This window comes from Trichechus manatus, unplaced genomic scaffold (genome assembly GCF_000243295.1).
Source record: "Trichechus manatus latirostris isolate Lorelei unplaced genomic scaffold, TriManLat1.0 scaffold00090, whole genome shotgun sequence".
Classification (NCBI taxonomy): Eukaryota; Metazoa; Chordata; class Mammalia; order Sirenia; family Trichechidae; genus Trichechus; species Trichechus manatus.
Genome location: NW_004444026.1, coordinates 4276173 through 4303114, shown reverse-complemented (window position 1 = coordinate 4303114; position 26942 = coordinate 4276173). Strand labels below are relative to the sequence as shown.

Genomic DNA, 26942 nt, shown 5'->3' with positions numbered 1-26942 from the left:
TGTTCAGTCAATTAGGGAACTCAAAATGCTCCCAATTAAAAATCCCAAAAGAAATCAAAATACCGTCAATTTAAAAATCACAGTTATGAAGTCTTCATAAAGACATGGAAAAAAGTTTCCATGTTGGATACAAAACTGTATTTATACTATATATATATAAAAAAGTCAGCAGTGATACATGGTGATCTCATGTGTGCCAGAGTAGAACTGTGCTCTATAGGGTTTTCAACGGCTGATTTTTCGAAGGAGATGGCCAGGCCTTTCTTTTGAGGAACTTCTGGGTAGACTGAAACTTCCAACTTTTCAGTTAGCAGCCATGCATGTTAGCTGTTTGCACCACGCAAGGACCCCAGAGAGGCATTAAAAAAAGGACTGTAAAGAAATAAGCCAAAATAAGACTGACTGTGATGTGAAGTAGGACAATGGGTGCTTTTTTCTTTTATGTTATTACTCAAATTTTCTGCCATGTGATTAGATGAACATTGTATTTATTTAATTGTTAAAGTGTGTGTTAAAATTCTCTCTTAGAAATTACAGCCATTTCAGATGAACTAACTGTCGTGAAATCTGGGGCACCTGGGAGTGGCTGAGGGCCAATGGCTCAGGACCAGTCACATGGGTTATGTGCCTCCGAAAGCTTCTCTTGAGCATTAAAGCAGACATGTAAAGTACTCATCAGAGTGGCTGGCACACATCTTACTTAGTTTCATATCTTCCATATCTTCATATCTTCTTCTGAGAAGCAGCATAGCTTAATCCTTCAGAGCACAGACTCTTGAGCCAGACTGCCTGGGTTCAAATCCTGGTCCCTCAGGTTTACTTTGGGAAATTAACCGTCTGTGCCTCATTTTCTCCATAGGTGAGTGTGAGGATTAAATGCATGAACATATGTAAAGAGATTAGAACAGTACCTGGCCACATAGTAAACCCTCAATAAACGTTAGCTATCACCATGACCCCCTTCTTCTGTCAGTTCTGTTGAAACGGCATATCGAGATGGTACAGAAGCCAAAGAGAAGTCTATGTACTTCCCTTCAAACTGTGTTCCAGCCAATGTCATTGTTACTGAAACCCAACAGAGCGCTCACTTGTTAGGCTGAAGATGTGAACGCAGCTCAACTCTCAAGAGGAGCCTTCCGAGGGCCAGACCTGACAGGATCCCCTGACATCTCAGTTTCATTTCCTCCCCAGTATCACTGGTTTCATACGACAGCAACAATGAATCATCTCCGGAAAAAAAACTTGTAAAATTCAACAAATCACCAGATAAGCTCCTATACTCTTTCACCTTTTTATCTTTGATTTCTCCCCAATTTTTTATTCCATGTCACTTTCTCCCTCTTAATCCCCACATTCGCTGAGAATGTACCTTTCAGTATTTAAATGGAATTCCTGAGTGGTGTAAACAGTTAATGTGCTCGACTGCTAACCAGGCTGGAAGTCTGACTTCACCCAGAGGTACCTTGCAAAGGCCTGGCTATCTGCTTCAAAAAATCATCCACTGAAAACCCTATGGAGCATAGCTCTTCTCTGACACACACGGCGTCACGTTGAGTTCAAGTCTACTCAATGGCAACTGGTTAGTCTTTAAGTAGTTATAAAAGTAAAGCCACAGAGAAAATTTTCTGCCTATGGTCAGTTAGTTTTTCAAGGCCTCTCACAAACTACTTCTCTTTTCTGCCTCACTCTCCGTCTTCTCTTTTGTGAAAACTATAGCCCCCTTCACAAACATAGTGAAGTCTCTTCTCTATTTTCTGCCTTACAGAAGTTCTTTTCAACCTCGTAGTGTGCTGTCAAGTGGATTCCATCTGTATCACAGCAACCCCATGTGACAGAGTATCACTGCCCCATGGGGTTTCTTGGCTGTAATCTTTACAGAAGCAGATCGTCACGTCTTCCTACTATAGAGTGGCTGGGTAGATTCAAACTGCCAGCCTTTCGGTTAGCAGCCAAGTGCTTAACCGTTATGCCACCAGGGCTCCTTCTTTTCATCCTACAGTACCGGTTTTACAGCCTCTTTAATCCTGTTCAAGATTCGGATCTCCCTGAGGGGTCACAGAGAGGAGCTTGGTACTACGAATTTTCGAAGTAGTCTCATTTCTCACAGCTATCCTGTGAGCCTGGCCAAACATTCAAAACACACGATCCACTGAGACGGAGCACAAGTGGTTTAAGGACCTGGATGTAGAGTTACAAGGACCAGGTTCTGTTCTGAAGCATTCCCTGATTCCTTGGGCAACAGGGCATGCTGCTCAACTGCTCTCAGAACTTGTCTTCCAGGGAAACTGAGCTCATTTTGGGAAAAAAATTTAGAGTCCCTGCAGGGGCCAGTCATGGAAGAAAGCAGAAGGTTCATTTCTGAGGAAGCTCAAAGGACGTCTTTGAAAATGTAAGTGGTTCCCTTCAAAGTCTGTTAATTCTTTCAGGCAATTAGCGCCCATCGAGGAAACAGGCTTGTCCCCACCTCCCGTGTTCTCTAGCACAGCTGGGTGAGCCACCAAGTCCCGGGAGCCAAATAAGGCTGCACAGAGTTGGGAAAGAACCACACTCAGTATCTGAGAGTATATCTGCACAACTAAAAACAGGCCTGCCTGGGTCAGTGGTTGTACCTTATCAAGCTTCTGTTATTCGGTGTCAGCAAGCTACCTTCTCCACAGCAGCCTTAAACACAGAGAAGGCTGCTGACGATTTACCATGCAGATAAAAATGCATGTGGGCGGAGGGACTGTTTTTTCAACTGAGTCACGTTCTTTCTCTGCATCAGGATAAGAATCATTAACTCTTTAAAATCCAAATTCACAGAGTTGGATATACAGGTAGAAATATACTCAAACCCATCTAAAGAGATGGGCATCTATGAAGAACACAGAGAATGTAATAATTCTTATTAATAGTGCTTCTTGTAACATATAATAATAGCCGCCTTTGTGGTGTATACATCATCAGCCCGGGGCGACAGGTATCATCACGCCACGGCCTCTGCTAGCTGTTTTCAGGTGTAGTAATTCTTCCTATCCAAAAGGTCATTATGCCCAGGCTAACCTAGCATTTTACCACCATTTAGCTGCTTTCTCATTGTTTTCCACATACTATGCCTTGCAATAATCATTGTATCGGCATTTTAGTATGTTTCTCCATACTCTACTTTAATTATGTCTTATGAATCTGACTTTAGACCCTTTAATTTCACTCGTTTTAAATAAGTTTTTCAAAACTCTCTTGCAACCTATGGCCACCAAAACACACTCCCAGCCAGCCACCTACCCACACCCACCAGCACACACTCACAGCCTTGCACACAGCAGGCACTCTCAGTCTGCCTTCTGTGAACACAAAGGACAACACCTGAAGGAATCCTTTTGCGTCCTGGAAATCTGCCGTGGAAACGCCAAGGAACTGAGAGAAAGGGAGGAGAAACATCCTGAGGCAGGGGTGATTTTTCAGCCATCCTTTTAAAGCTGGCATGCACAAAGGCAAATGCCAAACAAATCAGTCACACAGACACTTTTTCTTGTAATATTTTACACCATAGTATCATTTGTATGCGCTATTCAAATTAAAGATCAAAGGTAAGAGCTCTCACTAGCTCTAAGGAGTTAACTTAGATCTTTGCTTAAACATCTTGACTGTATCTCTTTTCCCTTCTTTCTCTCCATAAGTGATAAATTTACTTAGAGTTTGGTGTTTCTGCCTCTGTGCAAGCATCCCAATGCATATCTTATCCTACTCAAGGGGACCCCCAAACTAGGTGGGGACACCTCCAGGTATCCAAGATTCAGCTCTGTAGCATGCTACAAATGTTTACTCTTTTAGGATGCACGGAGTTAATCAGGTACAGATCCCTTCTTCATCCTGTTTTCAACTTGTTGTTGTTGTTAATTGCCATCAAGTCAACTCTGACTCATGGCAATCCCATATACAACCAACCAAAACATTGCCTGGTCCTGCACCATCTTCATGATTGTTTGTATGCTCGAGTTCATCGTTGCTGCCACTGTGTATTTTGAGTGCTTTCCAATCTAGGGAGCTCATCTTTCAGCACTATATCAGCCAATATTCTGTTAGGATCCATAGGGTTTTCACTGGTTAATTTTTAGAAGTAGATCACCAGACCTTTCTTCCTAGTCTGTTTTAGTCTGGAAGCCCCATTGAAACCTGTCCACCATGGGTGACCCTGCTGGTATTTGAAATACTGGTGGCATAGCTTCCAGCATCATAGCAACACATAAGCCACCACAGTATGACAAATTGACAGATGGGTGGTGAGTTTTCAGTTTAGGATCTTGGAAATCATGATGCTGAAAAGCAAGGAAAGTGCCAACCCTTCACATTTCTTACCCTCACTCAATATGAATGTATACAGGTGGCAACCAATGTTGCACTGCTGAGCCCACGATGAACTTCTCCAAACCTCCTGTCTGCACAACAGTGACTTCATTCTCATGAGCCCCAGCAGGGTGTTCACATTCACCCGTGATTTCCTATCATACTGCATGGAGCTGATGTCTCTTGGCTGGATGACTATAATCATCTGCCAACTCATATCTCACATCTCGGCCTCCACGGGCAATCCATATTGCACATATCCCTTGGCCCTTGCCTTCCCTCAGTACCACTCTAACCCTGCTATTCCTCTAAGCTCAAAAGCCCCCACCAGCTTCCACTGCCTACAGAATAAAGTGCCAGCACCACACCTGGCTGTCAAGATCCTTCATAATCTGGCCCCAACCTACTGTTCTAACTGTATGTCTTGTCCCTGCCTTATATGAAATCTGGGCTGCAGTCAAGCTGGTTTATGATGAGCACTTTACTTTCTCTCCCCTGAAAAGGTCTTCCCTTTCTCACGGACACACATCCCCACCAGTCCATAATACCCTTTCCCTTTGATAGAGCTTCTAAATCCGACCCTCCCCTTCTGGGAAGATTCCCATGACATTCTCAATTCAAAGTGATCAACCCTTCAAACACATTGGTCTTACAGCTTTTAAACTCATCTTCTCTATACTATGTTTTTGGCACATGAGATCATGAAAGGACCTTGGAAATCATCTAGTCTAAACCTTCGAACATTAGAGATGAGAAACTGAGACCCAGAGAAGTTGTGATTTGCCTGTGTTCACCTAACTTGTTAATGGTTGATGGGAACACACCCCTGTTCAAGTGTATACTCCCTAGAGACCACTTTTCATCTGCAACATTAACAGTTCAGAACATAGAAAAGAATCAGGAACACACACACAAAAAAAACTTCCGAGAAGTCAAAATAAACCTTAGAAAGTTTATGTTAAACCCACTGCATGCAGCTCATTTATGTACAAATAAATCTTCATGTCGACCCTAGAGCTTTGCTTTTACTTTACATACAATTTTAACAGTTGTTAAATATCAGTTATCTGAATTCCAGTCTATAACACCGTGAAAGCAGTAAATTTGAAACAGGGCAGGAGGGGGTCTTGATTAAAAAAAAAAAAAAAAAAAAGATATTTCCAACAAGAAAACGAAGAATATATGGGAAAAAGAAAATCTGTAATAGGCAGAAGTAAGAAGTACTGACAATAATAAACAGCGACAGGTATCCTCCTGACAACAGGGGTGGGAGCAGAACATTCTTTTTTTAATAAAGAATTTTAAATGTCTGAAACCACTTACGATACAGAAAAAATACTCCACTCATCTAAACTGCTTTTGAAGACATCACTGTAAGACCATATATCCAAAGAGGTGGGACATTACATTCAGCTTACTCTGTTCCAAAAGAGATACGGATAAATATCCAAGAAGAATTTTACTCCAAAAACAGTTTGGTTTTTTTTTTCTCACTATATTGGTGCTTCACTTATCTAGAATGTTCCACTGAGATGGAATATTTCATTCCCATACCATGCGAGATAAATGAGACATTGTGACAGTGCCAGCTGCTGCCACCTCTATTTTTGTAGGTAAAGTAGTAAACATCTGGTATTTGTGAAAGAGATGTACTAAAACTGCTATGAATCCCCAGACACTCAGATATTATATACTAAATAATTCCCCAATTAAAAAAAAAAAACCCACACAATAAAAAATGTGTGCACTTTCAGGCTTTCCACAATCTGCTGGGTTACGGAAATGTTGACACGTTGCCCATTTTCTCCTCATCACAGTTTATCAGTTCACAGCATCCTCTGGACATCAAGTTTATCACTATTTCAACTTTCACTAAAAGTTTCTTTCATTTGATTAGAAACATACTTGCTGAAACAATTCATGGATCACCTTTTCTTATTTCTATATAGCACATTTGGCACGTATTTGTTCATATCCTTGATCTAAGCAGACAAATCCAATATGTGGCTCTTAGCTACAGAAATTTCTAAGAACCTCACTTACTTAGAGCTCCTCTTCACCTCAGCACTGGTACGGGCAGTCAACCTTCTCTTCAGAGCCGTCTTTCCACAAAACAACAAACAACCTATTACTTCATGAAGGCTACGTGTATTCGACTATCAAGAAAAAATGGAGACACACTCTGATTCTGCAGCGGCCTGCCAGCCTCACACCAATTCATAGTCAACTGACATGGTTATTTTTAGTATTATTGATTTTTTCTCATGGTTATTATTGACCATGGATTGTGCTGTATGGTAGAGATATAAAGATGGACATGACAAAATTATTATGCACTAGGACTTCACATTCTAGAGGAAGACAGGAAAGCAAAATAGTCCTAAGTAACATAAGTGCCTAACAGAGTCTGTCCAAGGTGTGAGGGAACAAAAAGGACAGAGTATCCACCTAATGGAGGGTGTGGACAGCCTGACAGAAGTTGTTTCACCAAAACTCACGACCGAGTTATTTGCCAAGACTGAAAAACCAGAGAGGGAATTCTAAGGAAAGATCACAGCATAGGCAAAGATGCTGAAAAAAACAAAACAACGTGTTATGTTTGGCAAACCTGAAGCAGCTCAGCAAGGCTAGGAGTATAAAAGGTAGGTGTGGGAGAAAGGTGGGAGAAGGAGCTGGAAAGTCAGGTAGAGCTACACCATGCAGGCCCACTAAGTCCTACTTACAGGTGAAAGCTCTATCCTGGAGCTAGCAGCAGCTAGGTTGATCCTTTAAGAGGGCAGAGACAGCCATTTTGGGTCTATCATGTTATAGCAGTGTGGAGGATGGACGAACCAGAGGGCCTGAGATCAGAGAGCAATCAGGAAGGAACCACGATGGTTCAGCGAGAAATGACAAGACCTGAACTAAGGCAGTGGCAGTGGAGATAAACAGAAATTGAAACAGGAGAGAGAACTGAGAGAACTTGGTTAGAAATTGGGATGGCAGGTGAGGGAGAGGGAGAAATGTAGGGTGCACCTACGTTTTTAGCCTGGGCACCTGGTATGTAGTGATATCATTTACTGAAACGAGTGGCAGTTACAGGTGGGAAATGGGTTATGAGCTAAGCTTTGGATAAGTAAAAAGGTCAAAGGAATGTGTGACCATAATTTGAGAAGCCTGTGGATGTCTGCTGTAGCAGTAGGTCTAAAGGTCAGAGAATAAGCCTGTTTAAGACTTACAGATTTAGGCAGCCCCCGCGTATGAGCTGAAGCTGTAGGTGTGAGTCACATCAACCAGGAAGAGTCTGTAGAATAAGACAGAGCCCACAACGCAAGCCTGGGATTTACCACATAGAGCCTGGATTCCACATGAAGTTGCATGAGAGACGAGCACAGAGAACCAGAGAAACTCAAGGCACGAGTGAGGGACTGCTCAGCAATGTTGCCTTAGTTTCTTAGTGCTGCTGTAACAGAAATACCACAAGTGAGTGGCTTTAATGAATAGAAATTTATTTTCTGTCAGGAGGCTATAAGTCCAAATTCAGGGTGCTGGCTCTAAGGGAAGGCTCTCTCTGTCCCCACTGGGGAAAAATCCTTGTCTCAGCTTCTCTAGCAATCTTCTAGGCATTCCTTGGAGATCTCCATGTGGCATCTATCTTTCCCCCATTCTGCTTGCTTCCTTCTGTGCCGAATCTCGTTTGATATCTCAAAAGTGATTGGCTTAAGATATGGTCTCATTAACATCACAGAGAAAAACCTATTCCTAAATGGGATTACATCCACAAATACAGGGGGGTTAGGATTTACAACACATACACTGGAGGGACCCAATTCAATCCAGAACAAATGTCAAATACTGCAGCAAAGCTAAGTGAGATGATGAAATTGGACCACCTGGTGTGGCAACCAGGAGATGACCGGTGAGCTTCCCAATGATGGTTTCAGAGAAGTGACAAGGACACAAACCAGACTGAGGTGGATTTGAAAGATGAGAGATGAAGAAGTAGCAACAGCAAGGTGAGTATTTTTCTCTCATTTTCTTTAAATTGGCAAGTTTATTCCTGCCTCAGAATCTCTGTTCTTGCTTCCACCTCTCCAGTCACTTCCTGTCACCTCTTTCCTGTTACCCTGTTTTTGTTTTTTCATCACACGTGTTTACTCACCTACCTATTCATTACTGTTCCCTCCACTGGAAGGTAAGCTCAATGGAAACAAGTACTTGGTGTTTTCAACTCTAGTAAATCTCTGTTACACAGAAAGCAGGGAGGGAGAGAGGGGAAGAAAAGGGAGGTGGGCCATGAAGGGAACGAATGCAGTAGAGTGAGCTAGAGAAGTTATAGAGTTGACAGTGTTTTCTTTTTTAAAAAAAATAGGAGAGACTTAACTCCTTCATATGCTGAGAGGGAACAGGTAGGAATGGATAAAGATGATATGAGAACGAAATGAGAAGGTGAGAGGTGAATGCACTCCTCCAGCCATGTGGAGAACTTGGTCTTGGACAGACAGGAGTCACCCATTCCTCAGGAACAGGAAAGAAGGAAGCGAGCAGGGATGCAGATAGTGCAGTTTTGGGGTAAGGCGCTAAAGAAGTTGGTGAGAAGTAACATCCACTCATTTCTCAGTGAAGCATGAGGAAGGGAGCTTCTGAGAGTGAGGGAACTAAGGGTGGAATAATGGGCTTGAGTGGTGTGCTGATGGGCAGGGATGGTGCCAGTGGAGCATGGGAGATGGTGCTGACGAAGGATGAGTGAAACCTATTGCCATGGAGTCAATCCTGACTCCTGGCAACCCAATGTGTGTCAGAGTAGAACTGCCCTCCAGAGGGTTTTTAATGGCTCTGATCTTTCAGAAGCAGATCACCAGGCATTTCTTCCAAGATGCCTCTGGGTAGGTTCAAACTGCCAACCTTTCTGTTAGTAGCGAGCACTTAAACATTTATGCCATCCACGGATCTAAGGATGTGTAAAGGAATTATAAAATAGCACAAAGGTGCAGCTGGGCTGAAGATCATAAATTTGTACTGACATCAGCATATACATTCAGCGATTTTTCTCTGAGTTCTTTACATGAAGACCACAGGTAAAGGAGGAGTAAGGATGATGACTGTACAGATCTCGGACTGAGCTTTTCAGGCCAGGTATGGAGAGCAAGGAGGTTGAGGTTGGCAAGAAAGTGGTAAAAGGAATAGATTATGAGGTCCAGGCTGGAGAGAGGAGGAGTAAAGCCTCAGGAAAGCCCAGGTCAAAGACAAGAAATTGATCAAAAAGACAAATAATCCATTTAAAAAATGGGCAAAGCATATGAACAAACACCTCACCGAAGAAGACATTCAAGTGGCTAAAAGACACATGAGGAAATGCTCACAATCACTAGTCATTAGAGAAATGCAAATCAAAACCACAATGAGATACCATCTTACCCCGACATTACTGGTACGAATCAAAAAAACAGAAAATAACAAATGTTGCAGAGGCTGCAAGGAGATTGGAACTCTTATGCACTGCCGGTGGGGATGCAAAATGGTACAATCATTTTGGAAAATGATCTGGCACTTCCTTAAAAAGCTAGAAACAGAAATACCACATGATCCAGCAATCCCACTGCTAGGAATGTATCTTAGAGAAATAAGAACGGTCACATGTTCATTGTAGCATTGTAGCATTATTCACAATAGCAAACAGATGGAAACAACCTAAGTGCTCATCAACAGAAAAATGGATAAAAAAATTATGGTACATACACACAATGGAATACTACACAATGATAAAGAACAATGATGAATCTGTGAAACATCTCACAACATGGATGAATCTGGAGGGCATTATGCTGAGTGAAATAATCAATCACAAATATGAGACCACTATTATAAAAACTTATGAAAAGGTTTACACACCAATAGAAACAATATTTGATGGTTAAAAGGGAAAGGAGAGGTGAGGAGGGAAAAACACTGAATAGACAATAGATAAGTGGGAACTTTGGTGAAGGGTAAGACAGTACACAATACTGGGGAAGCCAGCACAACTTGACCAAGGCAAGGTCATGGAAGCTTTGTAGACACATTCAAACTCCTGGAGGGACTCAGACTCAATTAGTGGGCTGAGGGCTGGGGACCATGGTCTCGGGGGACATCTAGCTCAATTGGCATAACATAGTTTATACAGAAAATGTTCTACATCCTACTTTGGTGAGTAGCATTTGGGGTCTTAAAAGCTTGTGAGTGGCCATCTAAGATACTCCACTGGTCCCACCCCATCTGGAGCAAGAAAGAATGAAGAAAACCAAAGACACAAGAGAAAGATTAGTCCGAAGGACTAATGGACCACAAGTACCATAGCCTCCACCAGACCGAGTCCAGCACAACTAGATGGTGTCCAGCTACTACCACTGACTGTTCTGACGGCGATCACAACAGAGGGTCCAAGACAGAGTCGGAGAAATGTAGAACAAAATTCTAACTCACAAAAAAAGACCAGACTTACTGGTCTGACAGAGACTGGAGTATGGCCCCTGGACACCCTTTTAGTTCAGTAATGAAGTCACTCCTGAGTCATCCTTCAGCCAAAGATTACACAGGCTCATAAAACAAAACGAGACTAAATGGGCATACTAACCCAGGGGCAAGGACAAGAAGGCAGGAGAGGACAAGAAAGCTGATAATGGGGAACCCAAGGTTGAGAAGGGGAGAGTGTTGACATGTCGTGTGGTTGATAACCAATGTCCAAAACAATATGTGTATTAGTTGTTTAATGAGGAAACTAATTTGCTCTGTAAACATTCATCTAAAGCACAATAATAATAATAAAAAAGAAATGGATCAAAGTGTAGAAGCAGTAAGAATAAACAACAAAGAGGCTGAAGTCGGAAAATATTACATTTTTCTGCCATTTTATCATAAGAAACCCACAGATGTTTGTTCTGGAGCCGTATCTGAAGGATACTGAAGCTGAATGGAAAAGTGGGGCTTTTCCAGGTGATGAATAGGCTTAGGATGTGGCTGTCTTGGAAAGAGACTGGGCCTCTTGGCACTTTATCTCCCTCAGGGGTGTCTTGAATTGGCCAGACCCAGACAATCTGTTGCTCAAGTCCGCAAGTAGCCAGATTTCTTTTTGACCTTGAGTTCTTACTAATTAAGGTTTGTGGGTTTCTTACAAAGAATCGGCAGATACGCCTCTGTCCATAACCCTCCTTTAAGAAACCAAAGGTTAGAAATCACCAGGGCATGGGACCTGTTCATTGTGGCTTGAACCCCTGCTGAGAATTTGCATTTCTAACAAGTTGCCAGGTGATGGTAATGCTGCTTGTTAGGGACCAGTTCTGAGAATCATTAGTAGAGCAATGGTTCTCAAAATTTATTATACATAAGAATCACCTGGGGATCTTGTTGGAAACCCTGGTGGCATAGTGGTTGAGTGCTATGGCTGCTAACCAAAAGGCTGGCAGTTCAAATCCACCAGGTGCTCCCTGGAAACCCTACGGGGCAGATCTATTCTGTCGCATAAGGTCTCTATGAGTCGGAATCGACTCGATGGCAATGGGTTTTTTTTTTTTTTGGTTTGGGGATCTTGTTAAATTGTAGCTTCTGATTCAGTAAATCTAGGATAGAAATGCAAATGCAAATTCTCAGCAGGGTTCAAACCAGAACAAACTGGTTCAAAGCCCCAGAAATTACACAGAGGTCACCATGAGTCAGAATGGACGCAACAGCACCTAACAACAACAGACCCCTATCTAGACTAGATGGAGTTTAAACTAGCCTCGTAAAAGTGAAAGAAAAGAGTCACCAGACAGTGGTGGTAGAGACTGAGATAGCGAGAGGTTCTGCAATGATTCCAGAACAAACATCTGAGGAAGGGAAGTCAGGGCAGCCATCATCAGGGTAAATTTCCCAAACAGCTGCCAGACTTCCTCTCAAAGCACAGGGGACAGTGTATCCAGGATGCTGTGGAAAAGCAGAAAGCTGAAGATACAGGCAGCAAGAATGAGCAGGAGTTAAAAGGTCAAAGATCAAGGAAGGTATGACCATGCTATTGACTCTGGCCAACCATGAACAGCTACTTAAGCAACTAACCAACAAAATAGAGGACATGTGGCCAAAGTATTAATAAACGATGAATAATGATATTAACCCTGACACGTGTCTGTTTATCAAACCACATTCACATATGTTATCTTGAAAATAGGTTAAAAAAATCTTTGAAATAAATATGTCATTTACCCATTTCCTTTTATAGATGAGTGAATTGTGGTCTACAGAGAAGTTAAATAAATAACTTTTTCAAGGTTACAGATGATATGCTCACAGAATGCTGGGCATAATGACTGTGCATTTCAGAACAATTTGTCATGGCAAAGCTCTTTAAAAGTAAATTAACTTTACCCTCAAAGGCATGTTTATAACTCTCTTTTCACTTCTTCCTTTTTTTTGAGGCTAACTTTTGAGAATAGAAAAGCATCAAGAAAGAAGTTTCAGAAGGTTAATCAACTTTCCAAAGTGTATTAGAAAAGAAAGTCTTTTTAAAACTCACTTTTGAGCAGTAAGATAATGTATTATTGATTGCTTCATTGTCATCAGTTTCTTCATCTTTAAGATATGGGATTAATAATAATATCCACTTAGTAGACAAGTATTATCTTAGGTGAAAGGAAGGACAGCACACACTACAGGGGAAGTCAGCACAACTGGACTAAACCAAAGCTAAGAAGTTTCCTGAATACAATCAAACATTTTGACAGACAGAGTAGCTGGGGCAGGGATCTGGGGACCATGCTTTCAGGGGACATCTAGGTCAACTAGCATAAATCTTGTTAAGAAAATGTTCTGCATCCTACTTTGGTGAGGGGCGTCTGGGGTCTTAAAAGCTTGCAAGCGGCCATCTACGATGCATCAGTTGGTCCCAACCACCTGGAGTAAAGGAGAATGAAGAACACCAAAGACACAAGGGAAGTTTTAGCCCAAGAGACAGAAAAGGCCACATAAACCAGAGACTTCATCAGCCTGAGACCAGAAGAACTAGATGGTGCCCAGTTACCACCAATGACTGACCTGACAGGGAACACAACAGAGAGTCCTGGATGGAGCAGGAGAAAGGTGAGGTGCAGAACTCAAATTCTAGTAAGAAGACCAGACTTAATGGACTAACTGAGACTGGAGGAACCCTGGAAAGCACGGCCCTTGGATTCTCTATCACCCAGAACTAAAACAATTTCCGAGGCAAACTCTTCAGACAGGGACTGCACTGGACAGTGGGACATAAAGTGATACTCATGAGGAGTGCGCCTCTTAGCTCAAGTAGATACAAGACACTAAATGGGCATTTTCTGTCCGGAGATGAGATGGTAAGGCAGAGAGGGTTAGAGGCTGGTTGAACGGACATAGGGAATCAGGAGTGGAAAGGAGGAGTGTGCTGTCACAGTAAGGGGAGAGTAATTAGGGTCACATAACAATGTATGTATAAATTTTTGTATGGGAGACTAACTGGAAATGTAAACTTCATTTAAACCACAACAATAAAAAATAAAAAAAGAATCTACTTTTTCATAGGGTTGTTGTGATGATTAAATAAATTAATACCTGTAAAACGTTCCCGTGCACAGGAAGTATTCAATGATGCCAGCAATAACAATGATAATTATTATTACTGCTATTATGTCATCTCACTTTGCTCCATCAATGATTTAATGTATTATTGCTTTCGGACAAGCATGTCAGGACTCCAGAGCAGAGATCTTCACTTGCTGAACTACAAACTAACATTAAACATGTTTGGAGGAAGAATCCAGTTACTCATTTTTTTAAAGTCAGCACTGTGGACCCAGGTTCTTGATATTCCAGTTAAAAGTCTGGCAATATTCAAATTAAACTCCGACTCATGGTGACCTCATGTGTGTCAGAGTAGAACTGCTCCACAGGGCTGATTTTTCTAAGTAGATCACCAGGTCTTTCTTCCAAGGCACCTCTCAGTGGACTCAAACTGCCAACCTTTCGGTTAGCAGCAAGTGTGTTAACTGTTTACACCACTCAAGTACTCTAATATACAAATTAGCATATGTGATATTTAAGTCAAGGTAACTTTTTAGCAATATTACATAGGATTTTTTAGCCATTGCTGGGGAAACCCATTTTCAATATATATCAACTGAAATTTTCAAATCATTGACCTCATAATCCTCTGTCAGTTAGCATGACCTTTTATCCATCTTGTCGTTGTTGCTGTGTGCTGTTGAGTTGAGTCTGACTCATAGCGACCCTATAGGACAGAGTAGACTTCCCCATAGGGTTTCCTAGGCTGTAATCTTTACAGGAGCAAATCGACAGGTCTTTTCTCCTGTGGAGCCACTGGTGGGTTCAAACCACCAACTTATTGGTTAGCAGCCAAGAACGCTTAACCACTGTGCCACCAGGGCTCCTTTTAACCATCCATACTGGTTAGCAAAACGTTTCACCATATCACACCTACACCATCATCCCCAATCACTAACATAATTAGAACAGCTTCCTCCCGTCTGCTAGATACAGAGTCTCCTGACTCATTCTAAATGAGCCTCTAAGACTACCCAACACCCAAGCCAAAGACTCACACTCTAACCTCAGTATCACCACAACTTTGTCCACATCAAGCAAGTTATTTAATGACTCAGGATTCCTATTTCCTGGTCTTAAAAACTGGATCACAGTTCTTCAGTCATTAATTCCATTCACACACACACAAAATGCTGTAGAATTTTTTTGTGGAATCTCTATACTTTTGTAAGCATTTATTTTACTTGACTAATTCATCTAATTAGCCAGTGGTATAGGAGCCCTGGTGGCACAGTGGTTGAGCGCTCAGCTGCTAACTGAAAGGTTGGCAGTTCAAATCCACCAGCTGCTCTGCAGGAGAAAGATGTGGCAGTCTGTTTCCATAAAGATTACAGCCTAGAAAACCCTATGGGGCAGTTCTACTCTATCCTATAGGGTTGCTATGAGTCAGAATTGACTCAACGGCAATGAGAAGACATTAATCTCCGCTTTACAAATACGATATAAGACTGAATCCACTGGATGTTTGGGAGAAAAATAAATGTATATTTCTGCGGATCTTCTAAGCTACAGATAAACCACAGCACAGTGAAGAGCAAGAACATAACCATTAGCATTAGGCATAAAAAATATGTGACAATGTTCTACTATAATAGATATTAATTTACCAACACACCACCATTAGTCTATGTCAGTAGAAACCAGTGTTGTTATTAGGTGCCATCCAGTTGATTGCAGACATCTAAAATGCATAAGCAGATGGGTGGCACCAATCTTTTGGTAAGCAGCTGAGCACTTAACCGTTTGTGCCAGCAGGGCTCCTTAGAAACCAATAGGCTTTAAAAAATGCAGATTCTTAGGCCCCATACCAGACCACTAAATTTGGTCTGAGGACTAGCTTTTGGGACTCTATACTGGTACATCATGGGTTTTCAGTAAATGCTATAGAGTAAAAATGAAGAATTAGCCATTGCAATAAATAATAACGGTCAAAGCCAATGGAGTTTCTGGTGAGGGATAAGCTATGAACAAAATGTCCATACACTATGCACTAATAAAAAGTCTGGATCTGTTAACTCTGTTCCCTTCTATGGTGGTCACAAAAAGAGAGAAGAACTGATGCCCCCACCAACCAAAAAAGTAATGTAAAAAGCACACTTTTAGCCACTAATTCTACTTGGGTGTTTACAGAATGCTTGAGAATTACCTTTTTTTTTTTTTTTTGTCTTTGAACACCTTCTTCCTAACATAGAGAAAGTTGGCCCAAACTTTGGAAGTATTTTAAATGAAATCTGAATAAGGAATCATTTCTTGCAAAAGTTCTGGGGCCACAAGGGCTTTTGTTAGCCCATTAATTTACTTATTCATTCAGCAATCCCTGGAGAAGCATCTTTCATTATTGGAAATAGACTAGGGTATACAAAAATGAGTAAAACTTGGGCCCTGCCCTGGAGAGGGCCCAAATTCTGTTCTGAGCACAGATACAGAAACCAACAGCTACAGCCTGTGGTCAGGGCTGGGAGGGCTGGTGAGAAACTCCTAACTCTGCTTGGGGGATTCAGGGAATGCTGCCCAGAGAGGCAAGTACTAGACTCAGTCATGGAGGAGGAGCTTGTAGCAGGCAAACATAATATGCGGTGAGCAAGGAGGACCTTCCAAATAGCTTGACCAGAATGCATAATAGTATGGAGGAAGAATGTGATGTACTTGGAAGTTCAGTAAAGCTGGAAGAGAGGCCAGGTGTAGAACAGATCAAGACATGAAGCTTAAGAGCCTGGCAGGTGGTTCCAAACCGTGAAAGGCCAGGAGTCTTCCACTTGCCACCACATGGCGTGTTATTTTTGTTTAAATCTTAGTTTGGGATTTTCTTTTATATTTGGACAGTTGTTATAGCTAAACACAAACTATACCAATCTGAATCTTAATTGTAATAAAGTATGTTCTAATTACCATAAAGTTTTAAAGAAAAATCACTGGAGATTAGCTTTCAATTAGAAGAATGAATCCTATACCACACTTTCCTAAATATCCTGTAGAATCACAGATAACAAACACATATACACAGAGACATGCATACATACATACACACACACATATGAACACACCTCTCTCAACCTGATCACCAAGGGAAAACAGGACACATGATGAGGAGCCCTAGTGGCCCAGTGGTTAAGAGCTTGGCTGCTAACCAAAAGGTTGGGAGTTCAAATCCACCAGCTGCTCCTTGGAAACCCTGTGGGGCAGTTCTACTCTGTCCTATAGGGTCGCTATGAGTCAGAAGTGACTCACTGGCAATAGGTTTCGTTTTTTTGGAACAAGGAGAAATTGAAAAGCGTTCTTTCTTTGGAGTGAAGAGCACACTAAGAAACAACTTAAGTACTGAATATTAGCAGCTATAAGATTTGTCAGCTTAACAGGAACATCATTTTTAATAGAACAATCTGCCCAGAATACCAAGCTATGTTTCAGTCATGTTAAACCTCTGTTAGGCAGCAAGTCATAAAGTGACATCTTAGATAATGCAACCAGAGAAAGTTATTACAGAGAAAACCTGGGACAAGAGAAAGCCCTGAATTTAATTCCATTCAACCACTAACTTGCTCTACAACTTTAGCAAAGTCCATTCTCAAAGACTCAGTTTCTCCAACTCTGCAACACAGGCCCTAAACAATACAAGACTCAAAGTCCATGAGATAAAAATAAACCAGAAGAAACATAACTGTAATCTTAGGATTATGAGAGCTACCGTTTCTACAAAATTCCTACAGAAACTTCAGAAACATCCTAAGGTTGGTGTTGTACCACTAAAGCATAAAAACAATTCCACAGAATATCAAAACAATGTGGTCTATTTGCTACGCAGTTTTCAGATGATAGTTTAAACAAGGAATTAAAAAAAAAACTTAGAGAATCTAAGGAATAAGTAAACTAATTAGTCGATTTACGTAGCTGTCTAAATATTTTTTCTCAAGTGAGTCATGGCGCCCAAATTCTTTGACAGCTCTTACATCAAGAGGTGGGGTCTATGTCCCCAGCCCCTTGAATCTGAGTGGGCTTGTGACTGCTTTTGACCTAGACAGTACAGTGAAGTGATGCAACTTTCACCTGGTTCTCTGGAATATTTGCTCTTGGAGCCCAGGAGTAAGAAGTTCAACTGCCTAGAGGATGCCATGCTGTGAGGAAGCCAAGTTACATGGTAGGTTACATGTAGGTACTACAGTCAGCTGTCCTGATCCTCAAGTCATCATAGCCCAGGCCCCAGAAATGTGAGTGAACCAGCCTTCAGATGATTCTAGCCCCCTGCTGATGAATCACCTCTAGCCTTCAAATCTTCCCAGATGAGGCCCTAGATATCCTGGAGCTGGTAAAAGCTATCACCATTGTATTCTTTCTGAATTCTTGACCACAGAATATGCATATAAAAAACATTGAATTAAGCCACTAAATTATGGGGTAATTTATAACGTAGCAAAAATAACTGGAACATGAGTGTCTGATAATACTGGTGGACAGTGTTTTTGATACTATGTTCTCTGGTAAGTTCATGACATGTACATATGCTATGTTGCTCATTAAGCACAGATACAAACATTTTAACAGTTACGATGCTTGAGGTACTATTGATATCTTCTTATGAAAGAAACTACCAGACAGAAGGCCACCTCATCTCTTCATGGAGCTAGGCAGAGGGAGTTCCCTGGGTAGGACCAAGATCTTCCTCAGAAAAAAGTTCTGGGTCCACTAAACACATGGACAAATGGGTGGCTGGGACTCCAAAATCCCACACAACTGAGTACTGCTCCAAAAAATTTAGCCTAGACAACTTATCAAGTGGATAATATGAAACTCTGACTTTGGGCATAAAATAAAGAAAATAAACAAAGACCTCTAGGTCAGGTACCCATAGACAGCTATTTTTAAGTTACTATCTTGGTGAACCCTCTCAAATAAAAATGTACCTTGGTTATGTAATTAGTGAACTTCAGGGATTTAAGCTCTAAGATATCAATAACTACCTTAAATCTAAATGGTCTAAATATACCAATTAAAAGGTAGAGATTGGAAGAGTAGATAAAAAAACAAAACAAAAACAAAAAAACCACAACCCTATGTATAGTCTGTTTACAAGAAACTCCTCAAATTCAATGACACAGGTAGGTTGAAAGAAAAAAGGATGGAAAGAGATATACTATGCAAACATTCACTTAAAAAACCAGGAGTGGCTATATTAATAGTAAATAAAATAGACTTCAGAACAAAGAAAATTACTAGAGACAAAGAAGGACACTCTATAATAATAACGGGATCAATCCACCCGGAGGACACAATGATCCTAAGTATGTATGCACCAAACAGCAGATCCTCAAAATACATAAAACAAAAACACACAACTACAATCAGGGACTTCAACCTCCCTTTCAGCAACTGATACAACTTCTAGACAGAAAATCAGAAAGGATACAGAAGATGCGGACAACACAATCATCCAACAGGATCTAATCAACACATACAGAGCACTCCCATCCAATGGCCTTAGAATACACATTTTCTTATGCACCCATAGAACATTCACCAAGATGGGCCATATCCTGGACCATAAAAAAAACTTCAACAATTTGAAAAGAATTGAAATCATAGAGTCCATTTGCTGACCATAATGGAATCAAACTAGAAATCAGTAACAGATAAGAAGAAAATCTCTCAACACCTGGAAATTAAACAACACTTCTAACTTGTAAATAATCCACGGACCAAAGAGGGTGTCTCAAAGGCAATCTGAAAATGCATATAACTAAATAGTTACTTGCTGTATAAGGTTTTAGATGTAAAAGAGTTGGTGTTGTAGGACATCTATCAAAAGTAATTATTTTGAAACAACTGATTTTAAGTCATTTTATGGACAGCAATTACACAGATCTGTTGTCTGTTAAACTGCCCCTAGTTCATATCAATAAAACCATATCAGTAGGAGAAACTGTGCCTGAGCATTCCAGAGCAGTGTCGGACACATAACAGGTGCTCAGTAAATATTTGTTGAATGAATTAATCAATGCTTGACTTTCTCTGTGTGTGTGTACCCAAGAGGCAGGAGGGCAAAGCAGTTGAAAGCACAAGCTCTAGAGCTGGGAGCCTGGGTTCATGTTCCGGCTGTGTAATCTTGGGCAAGCTACTTAACCTTTTTTTGCCTCTATGTCCTCCATTGTAAAATAAGAATGATCATAATCACACCCTATTACATAGGCTTGTGGTGACTACTGAAGTACACACAGAGCACTCAGAACAATACCTAGCATATTTAAGCACTCAATTATTAGCTAGTACGTAATTTTGGTTGTTGTGGTCAAACAGTTTGCGCTGGACTACCAACCTAAAGATGGATAGTTCAAACCTACCCACCAGCACCATGGAAGAAAGCCCTGGCAATCTTCTTCTGTAAAGATTGTAGCCAAGAAAACCCTTTGGGGCAGTTCTAATCTGTAACACATGAGGTCGCCATGAGTCGGAATCAACTGGACTCCACAATCATGATTGTGGAGAAAAAAGACTACAGTTCTCCCCTAAAATAGAATTAAGTCATGTACTGATTAAAGAGAGAAGGTCAAATACATTCCATGATGTCCCACTAAAAGTATCGCAATCTCCAGAGATCGCACCCCTGAACAAGGTTGAGAACTATAACCTATAAAGTTATTTACAGCTCTGTATCTTGTGATTCCTTTAAAGCAGTAGTCCTCAATTTTTGCTGCACATTTCAATCACCTGGGTTTTTTTTAAATTACTAATGCATGGGTCTCCCCCACCCCGCCCCGCCAACCCCCTGAGATTCTGATTTAATTACCCTGTTGTGCAGCCTGGGCTCCCCAAGATAGCATAATGTGCAGCCAAGGTTGAAAACCATTGCTTTAGGGAATGTGATTTCAATGCTTCCAGATTCCCAAGTGGAGGCAAAGTCATTCACAGGCAGTCACGTTGCACTGCTGCTTGGCCAGTAACATATTGCTATGCTTCAAAATGATTCTAGGAGTTGAGTAATGACAAAAATAATGCCTCCCCATTCCCCACCACTGAATTGCTCTAGTGCTCTAACTTGCATCGGTGAAGGGGCATTAACGTTGCAGAGGTCTAATGTGACAGAGGTACCTATCCCTCAAAGGCCTAATATTCCAATAAAACTGGAGTGAACAACATTGAAATCAAGAAGAACTTCCAGTCCTCCACTCTCTTTATTATCCTTATGATGGCCCAAAAGATCTTCTAACTACACTATGCATTTTCCCTTGTGTGTTACAATTAGGGTCTTCTTGACAGGCCCTCGTTTCTCCACGTCATTTTAAGTAACTGAAGTTTGGATGTTGGACATCAGGGCTTCGAACCGGTTCATTCCAGTTGGAACCCCTGTTGAGAATTTGCATTTTTAACAAGTTGCCAGGTGATGCTAATACTGCTGGTTAGGGACCAATTCTGAGAACCACCAGAAAAGCAAAAAAACAAAACCAAAGCCGGAGCTGATTCTGACTCATAGTGACCCTATAGGACAGCATAGAGCTGCCCCATAGGGTTTCCAAGGAGTGGCTGGAGGATTCGAACTACTGACCTTTTGGTTAGCAGCTGAGCTCTTATCCACTGTACCACCAGGGCTCCACTAGTAGAGCAGTGGTCCTCAAAATTTATTATACATAAGAATCACCTGGGTATCTTGCTAAAATGTAGATTCTGATTCAGCATATCTGGGGTAGAAATGCAAATTCTCAGCAGGGGTTTGAACAGGAAAAAAATGGTTGGAAGGCCTGTTGGATATTTCCATGAAAAGAATGTAAAGAGGAAATCTTGAAGGTCTGGAGAATGACTTTATCTGATGGTGTTACAGACATGGAATGCAAAGTTAAAACCCCAAAATGTAAAGTCTTGTTAATGACTGCTATCACGGGTGAGACAAGTGGTTTGCAGTGGGCTGCTAACCAAAAGGTTAGTGGTTAGAACCCACCCAGCAGCACCACGTGAGAAAGGTCTGGCAATCTGCTTCCATAAGATTACGGCCAAGAAAGCCCTATGCAGCAGTGCTGCTCTGTCACATGGGGTCATCATGAGTCAGAATTACACCATGGCAACAGGCTTGGTTTTAGTTTTATCATGAGACATGGATCATTATGCTGATGTGAGGAGATGGACTTGGGAAGAGATATGACAAAATATACTTTAGGGCAGGAACTCATTTGTAAAACTTGTATAAAAGGTGTCTTCTGGAGACCAGGGCCCTGTTTGTTCCCCCAAATCCTAAGACATCACAGGTGTCACCAACACATGCTAAGACATATCAAGGGCCACAACTATAAAGAGAAACACTCCACACTCTGTCACTCCTTTGTATGGGACCCTGTTCTCTTTAGACCATGGGAAAGGGTATCTAAGGACTCAAAGACTCAACCCCTTGTGAGAACCAGGGTTCTCAAGGTGCCATTAGTGAGGTAGGAGCCCAGGTGTCCTGCAGGCTGGTCTTTGTGGTTATCAATCTTCATCATTTGACACAGCTGGACCTCTTATGCTTTGTCTTCCATTATTACTGTATTGTAAAACCTGGATACCACTTCATTTTTGCTCATTAATTCTAATTCTCCTTCATTTGCTTATGATGTCTTAACTGTAGTATTTGAGGCTTAGGAGAACTGTGGTACCTCTCGAAAGGAATACAGATCAGATAAACATCCAGAAAAAAGGGATGTTCATTCCATGCAAACAGAAAAAATCCTGGATCATTAGTATTCCTCATTAAGTACTTTCAGAAGCTGAGATTAAGATTTAACCAGGACCTAAAGGGAGAGGCATGTTTTTTGACATAGGTGAAAAAAAGCCTCTCTGTGTGGACTAACCCTTATCTTCAGGAAAGATATTTTCCCTGCACACTGGGACCCTGTTAAAGAACCAGGTGTAAGGAACCATGTGGGGATGGCAGACACTTCTTTGTAGAGTACAGCGCTCTACAAGAACAATTCTCAATGTGCTAAACTTATGTTCTTAAAATTGAAATATAAATAATTACAGCAATGCAGTGAGGCAGTGGTGGTTCAGGGGCAGAGTTCTCGCCTCCCATGTGGGAGACCTGGGTTCAATTCCCAGCCAAAGTACCTCATCTGCAGTCATGACCTATCCCTCAGTGGAGGCTTGCATGTAGCTATGATGCTGAACAGGCTCCAGTGGAGCTTCCAGACTAAGACAGACTAGGAAGAAAAGTCTGGCGATCTACTTCTGAAAATCAGACAATGAAAACTCTATGGTGCACAAAGCTGTGATCTGCAACCGATCATATAATGGGGTGGCAGAGAACTGGGCAGCACTTTGTTCTGTTGCGCATGGGGTCACCATGAGGCTGGGGCTGACTCGACAGCAACTATCAACACAGCAATGCATATCTCAGTCACCTCCATTCTTAAATTCTGATTAAAAATCAAGTAATGTAGTTTATACTTTAAGGTTTTAAAGCCCAAACCTAGCAAAGAGCCCAGATGCTGATGCTTCATTGGGGAGTTCTAAATCTCTGAGGTTCAGTGATCGGGATGTGTCAAGCGCTGAGGAAGTAAAATGTATATTTATATACAGTGGTTCATTTCTCTTCATGTTCCAAATCTACACCAAGCTTATCCCAGCAGCAAGTTCCTTTTAGATCAGTAACCACACTGACAACACTGGGAGAAAAAAGAAGGAATCTTAACTCCCAGTAAATGGTCAAACAGACCATTTCCCACAGCTTCAAAGGCAGGCAAGATGAATGCATTCCATCATTGCTGCTCCAGGTCTCATATGCCAGTGACGTACTCTGGGGCTGTGCACTTAACAAATTCCACTTGAATCAGGTCCTTTCCCTACTCAAGTACCTAAAACCTTCCCCACTGCTTAAAACATCAAGTTAAAATTCTCTTTCCAAGTTTTAAAGGCCATCATTAACCACACACTAGCCTTGTAATGACCGATTCTCATCAGCCAAAAGCCAAACCTGTTGCCATCAAGTAGATTCCATCTCATGGCGACCCCATGCATTACAGAGTAGAACTGCTCCATAGGGTTTTCTTGACTGTAATCTTTACAGAAGCAGATCACCAGGCCTTTCTTCCATGGTGCTGCTGGGTGGGTTCGAACTGCCAACCTTTTGGTTAGTAGTTGAGCATAAACTTTGTGCCAGCCAGGGACTTGTACTCGTCATGCATTTGCACATTTACTCCTTACAATCACAGTTTACTCCTAACTAACCTTATTTAGCACCACTCCAGTCCAACTGGGCTCCCTGTTCTCTCCTGAATGCCTCCTGCCCATCTGGCGGCTGTGTCTTGTGTGTTTGTCTATGGTCCTCTCTGCCCCACACTCCCAGTCAGCACCTTACCAAACACTGCCCTCCTTTTCTCTCCATGTGTTTGTTATGTCTCATTTTCCCAACTAGAGAAGGGCTTATATCTTATTTTTAAATCTTCCCTACACCTAAAACAAACAAATTGTCGTTGAGTCAGTTCTCACTTGTGATGACCCCATATGTGTCAGAGTAGAACTGTGCTCCACAGGATTTTCAAAGGCTGATTTTTCAGAAGTAGATCACCAGGACTTTCTTCTGAGGCACCTCTGGGTAGACTTGAACGTCCAATCTTCCAGTTAGCAGCTGAGTGTGTTAACTGTTTGCACCATCCAAGGGCTGTCCCTACACCTTAGGGCCTAATAAATGGTTATGTAGTTAGTAGGAGCTCAATAAACACTTGTGGATAGTTGTGACCTTACAGGTTGCCATGTAGTCAGAGGTATAAAGATCTCAGGTCTCTAGCTACCTACCCCTGCCCAAGGAATTTAGCAAAGGCTATGGAAATCTCCCCTTGCTCCCAAAATCACAGCACAGGGCACACCTGAGTGGACCTTAGAACCACCATGGGGTCCAAAACAGGGGCCGAGCAGGCCTTTTTATAGTCAAAATGTCAGTATTACATTATGTTGTATTCATTTCTGTATCCCCAATGCCCAGCATGCAGGCAGGAACATAGCAAGTGCTGGGCACGTTTGTGATATAATTACACAATATATTACATCACTAGAACATGGATGGCCCAGTAATGATTTGGAGCTTAAGTCAATAAACATGCGTCAATCCCATTTTATGTGCAAAGCTAAAAATGAGGGCGATATAAAGAAAAAAACCAATCTTTTCTCTTTCTAACTAAACTATTTAGCACTTCTCTAGAAGTATTCAAAATAATTGTTTAAGAGTTTTCAAAATGCTGGCAGGGCAAAGGGAATCTTTTCTATACAGCAGGGCTACCAGAAAGGATACAGGCAAACACATACGCATGCTTTCGTGTATGCACTCTTTCCAATCACCTCTAACTATCATGTGCGTCTCATTAAATACACACACGTCATCGCCCCGAATACAAACACAGAATTCTCAGAAGAGCTACTTTTCTATTTCTCTCCCCTCCTTCCTTGCCAAGCTCCTAGATCAGCACTGTCAAACAGATTTTCTACAATGATGGAAGTGTTCATAATCTGTGCTGTCAAATGGCTGCTGGGCACTTGAAATTGGCTAGTGAGATTGAGGAACTAAATGTTTAATCTTATATAATTCTAATTAACTTTTACTAACAAGATCGATTCTCATAAGCCAAAAACCAAACCCAGTGCCATCAAATAGATTTCTGACTCATGGCGATCCCATGTGTTACAAAGTAGAACTGCTCTGTAGAGTTTTCTTGGCTGAGTGACTACTACATTGGGCAGTACAGCTCTAGACCACAAAGTCTACACCTGAGGACTCCATGTCCTCAGCTTCCTTTCATCAACCCATTGCAATCTTATTTCTGCCCTTGGCACAGCACTTAAAATGTTCTCACCAACCCAGATCATCAATGACTTCTCTGTGGCTAAAGCCAGTAGACACTGTAAGTCCTAATCTTGCTTTACCTCTTTCCAGTAATGCCCACTCTCTCCATCTAGTACTGCTTTATTTCCTTTAATGGATTTATACTTTAATCTGATATAAGAAATATTATTGACGTTCTCATTTTGGGAGTCAGTTTGCCTGGCTGCAAGACAGATGAATCTCACACCACCTTCAGATTCCCAGACATCTGTGATGACTAATGATTACTCCATCAGTTACACAGGGTCTGCTGCTCCAGAACATACACACGCACACACAATCGGAAAATCTATTCATATTAGAATACGTTTCTTACAACTTTATCAGAAAGCAAGCTTCCTGCAGTTTAGATGTCTGAAAGACATCTGCAGCTTGTAAAACTGAACCCCTGCTATGCCCCCACCCCACCACACACACACTTCCTCCATCCTAAGTCTTCCTACCTCAGTTAATAGCACTGCACCCTTCCAGCTGCTCGGGCTAAAATCCCTGATTCCTCTCTTTCTCTCATCAATACATTAGCAAACCATGCTGGTTCTATATTCAAAATATATCCAGAATCTGACCACTTGTAACTACCTCCTAGGCTGGCTACCACCCTGGTCCCAGCCACTATCACTTGTGGTCTGGATACTGTCATAGCCTCCCTGTTTCTACTCTCACCTCCCCATGGCCGACTTTCAACACAGCATCCAGAGTAATCCTTTGGAGACCTCAGGCAGATCATGTTACACTTCTTCTCGAAACATCTAGGGGCTTCCTAACTTGCTCCGGGTAAAAGTCAAAGTCTCTACAATGGCCTAAAAGGCCCATATGATGTGCCCTTCATTGAGTCCCTGGGTGGCACAAATGGTTAAGCGCTGGACTACTAGCCTAAAGGTTGGTGGTTCAAACCCACCCAAAGGTGCCTCAGAAGTAAGGCCTGGTGATCTGCTTCCAAAAGGTCACAGCCTTGAAAACCCTATGGAATACAGTTCTACTCTGCACACGTGGGGTCGCCATGAGTCAGAATCGACTTGACAGCAACTAACAACAACAACGATGCTTCTCTAGCTTCATGTCCTGATCTTTGCTCCCTCGCCCACTCTGCTATAGCACCGTGACCCCCACGGGCTCCTTTGGCACGCCAGGCAGGCTCCTGCCTAGGGCTTGTGCACCAGCCGCCCCTTCTACCTGCAAACGCTCTTCCTCCACACATATGAATGGCTCATTGCCTCTCCTCTTC

The 26942-nt window shown here is 41.8% G+C and overlaps 1 protein-coding gene across 1 annotated transcript in view; it reads right to left on the bottom strand.

Moving 5' to 3' along the window:
- The window catches only part of CSGALNACT1 (chondroitin sulfate N-acetylgalactosaminyltransferase 1), a 329362-nt gene that overhangs the window by 51584 nt on the left and 250836 nt on the right, over positions 1 to 26942 (bottom strand). The window contains exons 4-5 of the mRNA XM_023736698.1: positions 3265 to 3323; positions 2465 to 2521 (exon numbers count right to left, since the gene is read on the bottom strand). Coding sequence (XP_023592466.1) covers positions 2465 to 2521; positions 3265 to 3323 — 116 coding nt within the window. The remainder of the gene's footprint in view (positions 1 to 2464; positions 2522 to 3264; positions 3324 to 26942) is intronic.